At 41.4% G+C, this 13,268-nt stretch overlaps 1 protein-coding gene across 8 annotated transcripts in view; it reads left to right on the top strand.

The window, feature by feature from the left end:
* The window catches only part of LOC146499179 (filamin-C-like), a 65,491-nt gene that overhangs the window by 27,853 nt on the left and 24,370 nt on the right, over nt 1–13,268 (top strand). For 5 of the 8 annotated variants that reach the window (XM_085139096.1, XM_085139103.1, XM_085139098.1 and 2 more), the window contains exons 5-22: nt 277–395; nt 482–559; nt 1,206–1,368; nt 1,660–1,860; nt 3,098–3,220; nt 4,937–5,074; nt 5,429–5,555; nt 5,814–5,950; nt 6,448–6,641; nt 6,722–6,835; nt 6,928–7,071; nt 7,624–7,747; nt 8,043–8,203; nt 8,299–8,389; nt 9,319–9,488; nt 9,574–9,691; nt 10,642–10,904; nt 12,151–12,748. In XM_085139096.1, the coding sequence (XP_084995222.1) occupies nt 277–395; nt 482–559; nt 1,206–1,368; nt 1,660–1,860; nt 3,098–3,220; nt 4,937–5,074; nt 5,429–5,555; nt 5,814–5,950; nt 6,448–6,641; nt 6,722–6,835; nt 6,928–7,071; nt 7,624–7,747; nt 8,043–8,203; nt 8,299–8,389; nt 9,319–9,488; nt 9,574–9,691; nt 10,642–10,904; nt 12,151–12,748 (3,063 nt within the window). The remainder of the gene's footprint in view (nt 1–276; nt 396–481; nt 560–1,205; nt 1,369–1,659; nt 1,861–3,097; nt 3,221–4,936; nt 5,075–5,428; nt 5,556–5,813; nt 5,951–6,447; nt 6,642–6,721; nt 6,836–6,927; nt 7,072–7,623; nt 7,748–8,042; nt 8,204–8,298; nt 8,390–9,318; nt 9,489–9,573; nt 9,692–10,641; nt 10,905–12,150; nt 12,749–13,268) is intronic. The other 3 variants (XM_085139099.1, XM_085139100.1, XM_085139102.1) reach the window with 1 other exon arrangement.

Genomic DNA, 13,268 nt, shown 5'->3' with positions numbered 1-13,268 from the left:
GCACATTTAAACTGAAATCATGCTCAAATAGCAATTTTATTTGTACTGTTAGCTGAATTAAAACAAGTTTTCTAAATATGTTATCGACATCAGCACATTACGGCCTTAAATACAGAAACAGTCAACTTTATTGTAGCTTCTGTTATTAACATGGGAATACCACACCTGAAAAACTATGTCGCTATTTATGTAGTTCGATGCTATCGGAGGACTTTCACAAACATTTCCATTCATTACTTCAAACAATAAAGTTACGTGTGATCGCTGTGTTTGCAGGTATCGAGCCTCGAGGTAACATGGTTCTGAAACCAGCAGAGTTCCTGGTGGAGACGGTGGAGGCTGGACTGGGAGAAGTTCTAGTTTATGTGGAGGATCCAGAGGGACACACAGAAGAGGTGCAAACACATCCTCACATTAATTTAAAAGGACGCAAAAGTTAAATATAACTGAAATTATGCTGCATCATTTCTGTCTCCATCAGGCCCGAGTCATCCCCAACAACGACAAGAACCGAACCTACTCTGTGGTCTACCTGCCCAAAGTGGAGGGGCTTCATAAAGTAAGAAGCTCTCACTGTACAGCTGAAAGAAGTACAGTGGTTCTTATGTTATTGATCAGAAATACAGGGCCATGATTCCCAACGTTCTTCATCTGATGGACCTGCACAGCCTATAACATGGACCCAGAACCCTTCATGTTTGAAGGGGAACCCATTTAAATTGGACAAGGATGACTTTACCATTTAAGATAAGATAAATACAAATACAAATAAATGTCATCATCCACAATCGTTAGCATAACTGTTCATTGACTCATCAATAACTGCATTCTCTTTCACCATTAATTATCACTTTTAATCATGTATGCATATCTATTTGCTACCATTTATCAGTTCCTTTTAACTTTAACTGGTGATGTCTGCTCAATTTTGGTCTCTGTATTTTTTTTTTTAATGTTTATGTTTGAGCTAATCTTTCTGCAGAAGAACTCCCTGTGATGCTTATACCCCTGATTGGGGAATACTGAACCAATGACATGTATAACTCACATGGATCATGTGTGGATAAAGGAGCTGTTTCTTGTGTTGTCCTTTTGACAGGGTCTGAATGTTTTCTGGTTCCTTAGTCTTAGCTTTTGTTTAGTTCATGGAAACACAAATTTATGTTTGTGAACCTAACAGGCCTTTGCGGTCCTCTTCCACTCAGGTAAAGGTGTTGTTTGCTGGTCAGGACATCGACAGAAGCCCCTTCATTGTAAATGTTTCAAAAGCCATGGGCGACCCAACCAGAGTTCAGGCCCGCGGGCTGGGACTGCAGCCAACGGGAAATGTGGCCAACAAACCTACATACTTTGACATTTACACTGCAGGTAAGTCTCGTTGTATTGTTAGTTTGTCTGAGCTACATTCCCTTAATAAAAGAAAACTGATGAAAAGTTTTTCTTCCATCATTACTCTTGAAAGAACAAATTAAAACCAAAATTATGCACAAAAACATTTTGCGGTCTCTCGGAGGGACTCTGACTCCATATTTCCATTAGCTCTGGGTATCCACTGCTATATTTCCTGCAGATGACCTTCATTGTCTGATACTGTTCCAGTGACTGTCACATTCCTCCTCCATTGTTTAAAGGTCTTGTTATTCTCTGTCCGTACACCAGGAGCGGGTGCTGGAGATGTGGGCGTCATCATTGTGGACTCAAATGGCCGCAGGGATACAGTGGAGATTGTCCTGGAGAACAGAGGCGACAGTGTATTTCGGTGCACCTATGTCCCTGTCCTGGTGGGACCTCACGTCGTCTGTGTGACTTTTGCTGGGCAGCAGATTCCCAGAAGTCCTTTCACTGTCCACATCTCCGAAGGTGGGCTTCTAACATTTACTTTATGTCTACAACACTACAAACTGACCTTTCTAACTCTTTCCTGCATTCTAGGTACTAGGCAGTTCCTTCAGTGATTTAAAATGAAAACCAGAATTTTGTCCTAAAGCATGTCCTATCTTATATGTAATTCTTTAAATCTGCAGATATATTTTTATTTCATTCATTTAATATAGTCAACTTAAATATTTACAATATTTATTTTAAACATTTAACTGACCCTGCCTCTTATTGTAATACATTCACCAGCACAGATCTCTGATCAGCATGCATGTAACATTAAACTTCGATGGATTTTGTAACAGGAACCTTTGGTATCGTCCAAGTCCAGGTCTTCTGAGATTGTCTGTGCTTCCTTTATGGTTCACTCTATGGACATTCATGTTTTTAGGCTATGGTGTTTGATCACCCCCGGTTTGCTGGAACAGGATGTGGATATTTATATGGACTGGATTATGTCTGACTTGGCTGTTCTTGATCTGGGATTTGGCTACTTTTGGTTAGGACTTGTAAGTCATGTTTGGAGCGTTCCTAATTTGTCTTAACTTGGAGCCTAAATTTAGGGTATTATTGGTCTTGTCTTGTAATTTGTTGCAGAAGTAGCCTTGGGATGTCATGTTGGATTAAACTAATTTGGAATTAGATGAGGTTTTTTTTTTTCAATATTGAACTTAAGAATCGCCTGTGATTTCCAAGGATTTAAGATATAAATCAGGACCGTGTTGATCCGGGACACTGGGTTTGGGAATAGCTTACCTTAATTTGAAGTCTAACTTGACTTATCTTTGAAAATGGGACCAGCCTGATTCAACTGACTTGAGAAAATTCCAGTGACTTGAGACTAACTTTGCAGAATTAATGCAGAATTAAACTTTATCCCAACTGTCTAAGGGTTTGATTTATGTTGGTTAGGTGGTTAGGTCTGGGCTAGTTTGTTTTAGGTTGACTGGATTTCCTATGTTTTATTTAGCGTTGGTTTGTTGGTTGTGTTTGGTTTGTTTTAGTTTTGTTTGAATTGATTTGGCTGGTTTGCTTTATTTTAGTTCATTTGGGTTGGGTTATTTTGGGTTTGCTTAGTTTTAGTTTGGTTTGGTTTGGGTTGGGTTGATTTGGTTGAATTTGGAGAGTTCGTCTTGCTTTGGTGACGCTTTAACCGATCTGGGTTCTGTCCTCCTTGTGCCGATGTACAAATGCATCATACTGTTATTCCCTCCTTCAGTTTCACAGAGTGTCCCTCCTCCTGGGTCTCCAGTGCAGATTGTACCTCAGTCCATACGCACCCCACCTGCTGACAAGACCAGGAGAGCTCCTCCTCCAACACCACCCAAACCCAGGCGACCAAGTTAGTACAGGCCATTGACAGGATGCAACTGGAGCCTGCCTGAGCTAGCCTGGTCTTTTCAACTCAAACTGTCTTCACTTTGGCCCCATATGGATGGGGGTTCCCTGCCTTACAGCATGTTCTGGCACTGCTTCATCCTGAGCAGCTTGTTCTTTTTCTACATCTCAGAAACTGAATGTGGTAGTCTAAAGCCTTTTTTGAATGGCATCAGAAATAATTAGGAATGATTTAAGTTCATCATTATTTTATCATTATTATTTTATTACACTTTATTTCTGTAGAAATTCAAGCTTTAATAATTTACATTTGGGTCTGTTGTGGTGTTATGGGATGCATTTTGTCAAAACTATCTATCCTGAGAACATGTTGTTAGGTCAGTAGGTTGATAAAAGCAGCAAAGAAAGCAATTCCAAGTAACTCAAAGTGCCTCATGCAATGAGAATTTTGGAGCCAAGCTATTTACTGCTCAGTTTCTTGTTTTTTTTGTTTTTTTGGGGGGTTTTTTTTGTTTGTTTTAGCTCCATTGCCCACAGATTCAACTTTTGTGTCAGCAAAAATCCAGAATATTCTCCTGAGTGGGTTAGTATGTGTGGTGGGTCACTTCTTGTAAACATTTGGAGACTTTTGTTTGGTTTAGATGGTTAACAAAAAACTCTACAAGAACCGTTGAGGGCTGGAAAACGACACTGACAAAGTAGCCCAAGAACAGCTCAGATTTTCTTGGTATCACTTTTAATTTTAAGAAATTTTGTAGAATTGAACAGGGTTCAACTGTATAAGGAGGTATTAAAAAAAAGTGTGTTATGAAAAAGATCAAAATCTGGGTTGTTTTATTGGTTTGAATCTGTAATTTGAATAACAACTAAACAGAATAAGAAGTGTTAATAACATCTTAGCAAAACAACAAAATTAACCACTTTAAAATAAAGTGGTTAACAAGTGACTTCACATAATTATATATAATCAGAGAAGAGGCTTAAATGCCCGAGTGATCTTCTACTTGCTCCTCCCCAACATCATCATCAACCCTGCCTGTTCTTCCTCACGTCGCCTTCAGTAACTCTTCCTTCTGCAGCTAACCGACGCTCTATCCTCTGAGTGCATCGTGTTCTCAAATCTGATGCTTCAAACTTAAGTTTAAGTTTAAAGAACATGTCGGTCTATAGCAAGTTTTTCCTTCTGTTTGCTATTACGTTTGTGTGTATTTTGTATTTTTCTTGAATCTGCAGCTCTGAATTCTGATTTCATCACGTCTTCCTCTTTGCTGCTTTTCCCTTTCAGCCTCAGCAAACTGCTTTTTATGGCGCTGATCAGCTGACTAACGAGAAACTCGTGCTGCTCTGTGTGTGTGTGTGTGTTGTTAGTATATTTTAGTTAGAATCACACAATAATCATTTGAGTTTAATCAGCTGTGCACTGATCAGTTTGAGAGAGTAAATGAGTAACCTGTGAGATTAACTATTAATTTCTGAGACCAAATTAACTCCAACTCAGCCCTCCATTTGAAGCTTCATAGCTCCTCCATGATAGCAGCCGACTTTATGGCTTCAGCTGGAGGAGGCAGTTGGACAGATAAGACAGATCCTGATGATTCTCCAGGAGGTTCAGTGTAGGATTACATAGGAAGTATGAAACAGGCTCTGTGTGTTTGTGTGAGTTTCATTATCATTTGAGCGTCGTTTCCCAGTCTAACCTCCATCTGACTGGTCCTCACAGCCTGTAACCCAAACGCCTGCAGAGCATCTGGCAGAGGTCTGCAGCCGAAGGGTCTGAGAGTGAAAGAATTGGCAGATTTCAGAGTTTACACCAAAGGAGCCGGCAGCGGGGAGCTCAAAGTCACCGTAAAAGGACCAAGTAAGACAGCAAGACTCACCAACCCACGAGATTCACCAACTGGAGCTAAAATACCTTTTAGGAAACACATTTAAACACAAAACTGAAGAGAACCCCTCTTATTTTTGGTCAGATCACATCAAACACATTTTAATACAGAACACTGACTATAGCTGATATTTGTGAGATTTGTAATGATGGATTCAGCATAGTCAGACCTTTCCAGAATATCCAAAAAGAGGTTTCTCCTGTGTATGTACATTTGTGAGTGTGTTTTACAAAATGTTTTTATTTTTGGTAATTGGCTTTATTTTCATTTGAAATTTAGCTCAGTAAAGGTGGACTGATTTTGGATTATGTTTATTTTTAATATAGAAGGCCTGGAGGAGTCTGTGAATGTGCTTGAGATGGAAAATGGCCTGTATGAGTGTAATTATTACCCCGTCATGGCAGGAAAGTACATCGTAACCGTCACTTGGGGCGGACACAGCATCCCTCGCAGGTGAGGTTGATGGAGTGATTATACATACTATTACATTTTGGGGAGTTAACAGTGTTTCTTACAGCTGTGCATTATGTCACATATAGTAACAAATGCATGCATTTTAATCATTTGGCCATGTGATGCCATATAAAACTAAAGATATTGAGGATCCAAGATTGAACCCTGAGGTACTCCAGTGACTTGTGTGCATGTATGTAAACATGTTTTTTATCTGAAGTAAAGATAAAAACTAATGAATTTGTTCTGTTTTTCCAGCCCATTTGAAGTTTATGTCAGTGAGGAGGCAGGGCTTCAGAAAGTGAGAGCCTGGGGTCCAGGTCTGGAGACCGGTATGGTGGGGAAGAGTGCTGACTTTGTGGTGGAGGCCATTGGAACTGAAGTGGGAACTCTCGGTTAGTTACAATAACATAAAGATGGGACTCAGGAAAACGTTAAGAGCTTAAGGTGCTGACTTATGGTCAAAAGAAATCCACAGTACTTCAACATCTTGTTGAAAAAATATTGTTAAATTTAATAAGGATGTAACATTTCTGCTGCATCTATCAAACGAAACGAGACCAATCATATTACAGGAAATCTAACACCTCATATGTTTCAGTAAACAGCTACCAAACAGAACTCCACATCTTTTATTTGCTTAAGTGGTCATGGAATAACAACCTGCAGACCTACTCCTTATCAACAGTCTGGTTACTTTTGAGCATCTGAAAACAGGGCATTGTGTGTAAGATGTTTGCCACTGTCCAAAAGCCTCTGGATCTGATGGTATATACTGCTATTTCTGTGAATATTTGTGTGTCATGTAAAGTATTGAACTCCATGGGCAGATCCCATTGTTTTCACATTCATCACTGATAGGCAGTGTTTAAATAACAGCGTCTATGTGTAGGTTTCTCTATCGAGGGGCCCTCCCAGGCTAAGATAGAGTGTGATGATAAAGGCGATGGATCGTGTGATGTTCGATACTGGCCGACTGAACCAGGCGACTATGCGGTCCATGTTATTTGTGATGACGAGGACATCAAGGACAGTCCCTTCATGGCCCACATCCTCCCTGCTGCCAGTGCCATCTTCCCTGAGAAGGTAGGATCAGAGCCTTGTTGAGTTTCAAACATTTTCCTGCATGTTTAATTTTTAAACATGTGATGTGTTTACTTCCTCAGGTGAAATGTTACGGTCCAGGTCTGGAGCCTTTGGGCTGCATTGTTAACAAACCTGCTGATTTCACCATTGATACCCATGGAGCTGGCAGAGGAGAGCTGAAGCTCTATGCTCAGGTGAGGATTCAGAGGCAGCCTCTCCGTAATGTTTTAATAACACATTAACATCTTTTCAAAATCACACCAGTGTAAATCTGTTTGTGTTGTAGGATTCAGATGGTTTCCCCATTGACGTCCAGATCACAGATAATGGAGATAGCACCTACTTCTGTGTTTACATTCCCACAAAACCCATCAAACACACCGTTATCGTCACCTGGGGTGAAGTCAACGTCCCCAACAGCCCATTCAGGGTATAAAACCAACACCAAATATAGTCTCACATTAAAGTCACTGAAGTATATCCTTTAAATCTCTTAATCCTACTCACAATGTCTGCAGTTTGTTGCAGTGTAAACTGGTCAATCATTAACACGAACATACAAATACCTTGCTCTTTGAATTATTATGTGAGATTAGTTTTAGCTTTGTTTTTTGTTAGTAATCAGTAAAACATTAAATGGAAAAAACTAAATTAACCCTTAACTTAAGCAGATGTCTGCTAAACACTATTTTTATTGGTTGAAGGACAAAATGCTGTCATGTAAATACAGAACTTTAGGGGACCCATAATAGAGCCTTGAGGTACCCCAGTGGCTGCAGTGTTTTAATAATAGTGTGCCGAGAGCTCAGTGTATCACCTCAAATGTTTCTTAGCAGAAAAAGATGAGTTTAAGTTTCCTTAAACGCATGGATGTTTATATTCCATGATTTATTCCATATTTCAGCTTTTGTATTTATTTGTTAGAGTCTAGATAGAAGCCAGGTTTATTGTTGCCAACAATGATGGTGATGTTGTGAATAAGGTGACTATCGGAGAGGGCAGCCATCCAGAGAATGTGAAAGTTTACGGTCCAGGTGTGGAGAAGACAGGACTGAAGGCCAACGAGCCGACTTACTTCACTGTGGACTGCAGTGAAGCCGGACAGGGTGAGACCTGTTTCATGTCTAATGTCCTCTTTTCATGTCCCGCCACCACAATGCATGACACATAGGAGATTGTTTTGTCTTTCTGATCGTTGAGCTTGATCTCCAATGAATGACTTTAACTCAGATTCAGACCAGCTGTGCAGCACACTAACATGCTGTAATGCCAAGTTTTGTTTTTATGAGTGTAATTAGAAAGAAATTAAATAGTACAGGAATACTGCTACATGATGTTTGAATATTACTGCAGAAATAACCTCGAATCTCTGTAATAGAGTTAATTATTATTTCCCTGCAGGTGATGTCAGCATTGGCATCAAGTGCGCTCCAGGTGTAGTCGGACCTGCCGAGGCTGACATCGACTTTGACATCATCAAGAACGACAACGACACTTTCACAGTGAAGTACATGCCTCCGGGTCCCGGACAGTACACCATCATGGTGCTGTTCGCTGATCAGGTAAATGAGGGGTCAACAGTTGGATCAAATCTTAAATGCACATCTATGTTAAAACTGAATTTAAAAAAACATCTCACACTTATTGTGTAAAACAGGAAATCCCTATTAGCCCCTTCAGAATAAAGGTGGATCCTTCCCATGATGCAGCCAAAGTCAGGGCAGAGGGACCTGGACTCAACAGGACAGGTGAGCTGGGTTTTATCACATTTGTGATCAATACAACACAAACATCAGATACAAAACTGTGGAAGTGTTACTAATCACGTCCACATACAGGGGTCCACGAAGAGACCTGGTAATTAGTAAACCAGAGCTCAGACTTCTTGGATGGTCTCTTAGTACAGTAATCACACAGCAGCCATTTTATTGGTTGGATGATGTCATATAACCCAGACCAGAAGCTGCTGCTGGCCTTCTACTGCTCCTCAGTGGAGAGCGTGCTCTCTTCCTCCCTGGTATGCAGGGGCCACAACTGAGTACAGGAAGGCTGCGCAGAGGGTAATTAACACCACCTAAAAAGTCACTGGCTGCCCCTACCCCTTTCCACCCATCCACAAATCTAAACAATGGTCTGAGTAACCCTCATCACTCAGGCCACTCACACACAGACTCTGTTCAGACCAAGTCTTTTTGCACTACTTCCAAACACTTTGTTCTCTAATTTGTGCCTTTCTCTTATTTTATATATTACCCTCTTGATTGTATATATTTTTCTGTTTTCTATTGATTCCAGCTGCCTACTATTTGTAACTTATTCTGGCACAACTAGGGTGGAGCACCCACAGTTTTGATTTATATGTACAATGACAATAAAGGGCTATTCTATTCTATTCTTCTAAAAATACAAACTTTAAATAATCTAAAGAGACTGTATCAGACTATAAACATCTATATCTGTTGTAAAGTTGGACATTTTAATCTTTAATTAGTCTGTTAGGACTGGCTCACTACTGGGGCCCCTGTTCCCATCAGGGGAACAGCAGGTTTTAGCTTGTTATCTGTATTAAATTAGATAAAGTAAAATTTTATTTATATAGCACCTTTCTAGACAGAGAATCACAAAGTGCTGCACATAGAAGAACCTTATTAATAAAGTTTCTGTCTGAACTTTGCAGGGGTGGAGGTGGGTAAGCCTACCCACTTCACCATTTATACAAAGGGAGCTGGTAAAGCCAAACCTGAGGTCCACTTCACCGGAGCAGCTAAAGGTGATGCCGTCCGAGACTTTGAGATCATCGACAACCATGACTACTCATACACTGTCCGCTACACGGCGGTGCAGCAGGTAGCACACCAACTTCACATGTGTGATGGATTACCTGTGAGGTGACTGATGGACATAAGTTAAGCACTGCTTGTGTTTCTCTCAGGGGAGCATGTCCATCATTGTGTGTCATGGAGGAGACCCCATCCCAAAAAGTCCATTCACCATCATTGTGGCCCCCCCACTGGACCTCAACAAGGTCAAAGTTCAGGGACTGAACAACAGTAAGTCTGTGAGGAAAAAAATGGAACATTTATCATACAGAAGCAAAGTGCTTCCATACGGAGCCCTGATCAGGTTTCATGACGCAGCAGATGAAGCACAGAATGCGTGTTTCCAGCTAAATTCCTGGAATCATTCATCACAAATTCCTAAATACAAGCTGCTGTTTAGCTTTATATTACAGGATATTTCCATAAAGAGTCCTGCACAGTTTGGTACTAATTATAATAAGTGAGGTGGAGAGTAAATGATGGATTAGATGAGTAAACAAAAGAATCCAGGAGTTCCTCTGAAAGACAATCACAACCCCTTCATGGGGATCCTTAATGACTCTGAGCTGCTGTTCATTCAAGCTCTGTTTCATTAAATTTAATCTAACTGATGTGTAATTCTGATCTGCAGTGGAAATTTCTCTTCTTTCTGAATCATTTAACATAAAACAAGCTTGAACGGCTTAGACCGCTTTTCCATTTCGTTTATAATCGGTCGGTATCAAAGGATTCCAACAGAAATATCCCTTAATGTGCAGCCGAACACACGCCAGCATTTCCAAAAAAATTGCTTTTCATCTTCACGTCTAAAGCTGTATCCACACAGGAAAAAATTCACATGGTGACAGGAAAATCAGTGACATTCAATGATCTCATGCTTGACATGGGTGGGTCCTAACATAAACGTTTCTCAACTTTAAGGAGAGCAATTAAAGTGATTGCTAATTAGCTCAGGATACTGGTGAATGACATATGACTAGCTAGTAAATACATCAGAATGTTACCTAGGTAACTGGAGCCTGGTAGCGACCAACCATCAGGTTGAAAGCGATGCACAGTGAGTGAATTGTCCTCTGTGTGGGTACAGCTTAAAAAGATGTTCAGACTTCACTGTTATCAACATCCTAAACCCCAAACCCCTATTCCTGCTGACCATCCTGCTGTTTCTGTGCACTAATCAGAAGTAGACGTTGGGAAGGATCAGGAGTTCTCCATCTGTACTCAAGGTGCTGGAGGTCAGGGCAAACTAGACGTGAAGATCACCTCCCCTTCTCGTCGACCAATCCCCTGCAAGGTAGAGTCGGGCACAGCTAATGAGGTTCATACAGTGAAGTACATTCCTCCTGAGGAAGGACCATACAGAGTGGACATCAGCTACGATGGGAACCCTGTCCCGGGAAGTCCATTCACTGTGGAGGGCCTCATGCCCCCTGATCCTTCAAAGGTGAGTTAAGATCACAACAACCCACACTGATAGAATTTTAATATTTGTCAGAATAAGTAAAGACATGTGGTTATCCTAATTGGGCTTTTATCAAGTCAGCAAAGATGCACAGAAAAAAGTATCAGACACCAACTAGGAAGGATCAGAAAGGCAAACGCAACAATATTGTCATTCTCTGTGTAGCCATTTTTTGGAAAAACTCAGGAGAGTTTTCTCCAAGGATGACATCCCAGTGTACTTCAGACCCACTCACTTAGACAAAAACTGATTCATCCCAAAGACAAAACTCCTAAACACAAACTTAACAACGCAGTGCATGCTGTACAGTGTAGCAAGGAATCCCCAGACCTCTACACAGCCACTTCATAAACGCATGACACAACATAGAAGAGCCACTTCCATGGGACAAGACTCAGCTGTCCATCTGCATCTAAAGGACAAAGATGCCAATGTTCACATTTTGGAAGGGGAAGACAGATGGTTTGAAAGAGGAGTGAAAGAAGTCTATGTCCACTGTGAACGACCATCTTTGAACAGAGGCGGTGGTTTACAACACCAACTATCTACCATCTATAATCCAGTTTTGAGATCCCTTCCCAGACGCCTTAATGCCCACTCACATCCTGGGCAATTTGACCTCAGTAGATCACATGATAGGGTGGGGCTAGGTTTCACAATGGCTTGGCTGATTGTGACCCACACCCATTTTCACACCTTGGCTCATGTGATTAGGTAGAGGATCATTAAGGAGGTCCATGACCCTCATGGGGACAAACGCATAGGGCTTAAAATCTGGGACTCTCCACCAGTTGCTCTTAGAACTGATGAAGCTTCTCGGATGAGAGGTCAGACGTCTTCAAGGAAACTTAAAGAAGTCCAGACACTTTTCTTTCCAAGCTCCTTAGACTACAATGACCTGGATGACTGAGAACCTTCACAGATTTGTATTCAAAGATTTTCAAGCAATTTATCTTTAATCGCTCACTAAGTTCCTGCATGTCATTGAATAAAATAATTATTTGATCCCCAAGTAAATATGACTTAGTACTTGGTTCAGAAATCGTTGTGTAAATCTTTACTTGTGTGAATGTTTTTCAGGCCTACCAGTTTAGTAATCCATGGATGTTCAGTCGATCATCTGTGCTGATTCTGGTGCAGACCTCAGAATTAAAGCTAATGTCTTCTGCTAACCAGCATTAATAAGTATTCCTTGTGTCTCTTCTGGTTTTTTTCATTTACTTTCCAGGTGCGAGCCTACGGTCCAGGCCTTCAGGGTGGTGTGGTAGGCAAACCAGCCCCCTTTGCCATTGACACAAAGGGTGCTGGTACTGGTGGTCTGGGTCTGACGGTGGAGGGGCCGTGTGAGGCCAAGATTGAATGCCAGGACAATGGTGATGGATCCTGCTCTGTGTCCTACCTGCCGACTGAGCCTGGTGAATATGCCATCAACATCCTGTTTGCAGACCAGCACATCCCCGGTTCCCCCTTCAAGGCTGTGGTCCACTCAGTGTTTGACCCCAGCAAGGTGACAGCCAGCGGCCCCGGGCTGGAGCAAGGCAAGGTCAACGAGGCTGGAACCTTCACGGTGGACTGCTCCAAAGCCGGAGAGGATGAGCTCACCATCGAGATCATCTCTGACTCTGGGGCCAAAGCTGAAGTTCACATTCAGAACAACAGTGATGGGACCTACTCCATCACATATATACCCCAGTGCCACGGCATGTACACCATCACCATTAAATATGGAGGACACATGGTGCCAAAGTTCCCCATTCGCTTGCAGGTGGACCCAGCTGTTGACACCAGTGGAGTGAAGGTCTATGGACCAGGAGTGGAACCCAGAGGTGAGCACTTAAAGATTTTTTAATGCCCAGTTAAAAGAAGGATGTCTGAGGTTTGTATACTTTAATCAAACACAAATGTAAAACAATATCTGGTCATCAAATTTGCTCATCGATTTTGTGCTCTAAACACGACAGAAAACAAAGATTTTGCACACGTGTGAGAAGCTGTGAAAATGTACTGATTTTATTAGCTGTGAACATGCAGGGGTGCAAAATGCTTCCACAAAACCGCCTGCAAAATTTTAGTGACGTAATTCCACTGCCATGTATGTGTATAAAATATGATACATGCACCTGATATAAAAACATGTCCAGAAATGCCCCTGACCCTAACAGGACGTCTGCCACTAAAGATGCAGGGATTTTGGCTCCTCTATGTTATGGGGTACACATTACCTTCTATTTTCCTTAATAAACCATAGGAGAGCCTTTAACTTGTTCTCAGCCCTAATTAGCCTATCCGTCTCAGTGATTAGAGTTTCCAAACTCTCTGCTGTTCTGAGGTCTGTTTTTACAACGA

The sequence above is a fragment of the Neolamprologus multifasciatus genome, chromosome 17, assembly GCF_963576455.1.
Source record: "Neolamprologus multifasciatus chromosome 17, fNeoMul1.2, whole genome shotgun sequence".
Lineage (NCBI taxonomy): Eukaryota > Metazoa > Chordata > Actinopteri > Cichliformes > Cichlidae > Neolamprologus > Neolamprologus multifasciatus.
The sequence above is the reverse complement of the archived record's forward strand: the minus strand, read 5'-3'. Positions and strand labels throughout refer to the sequence as shown.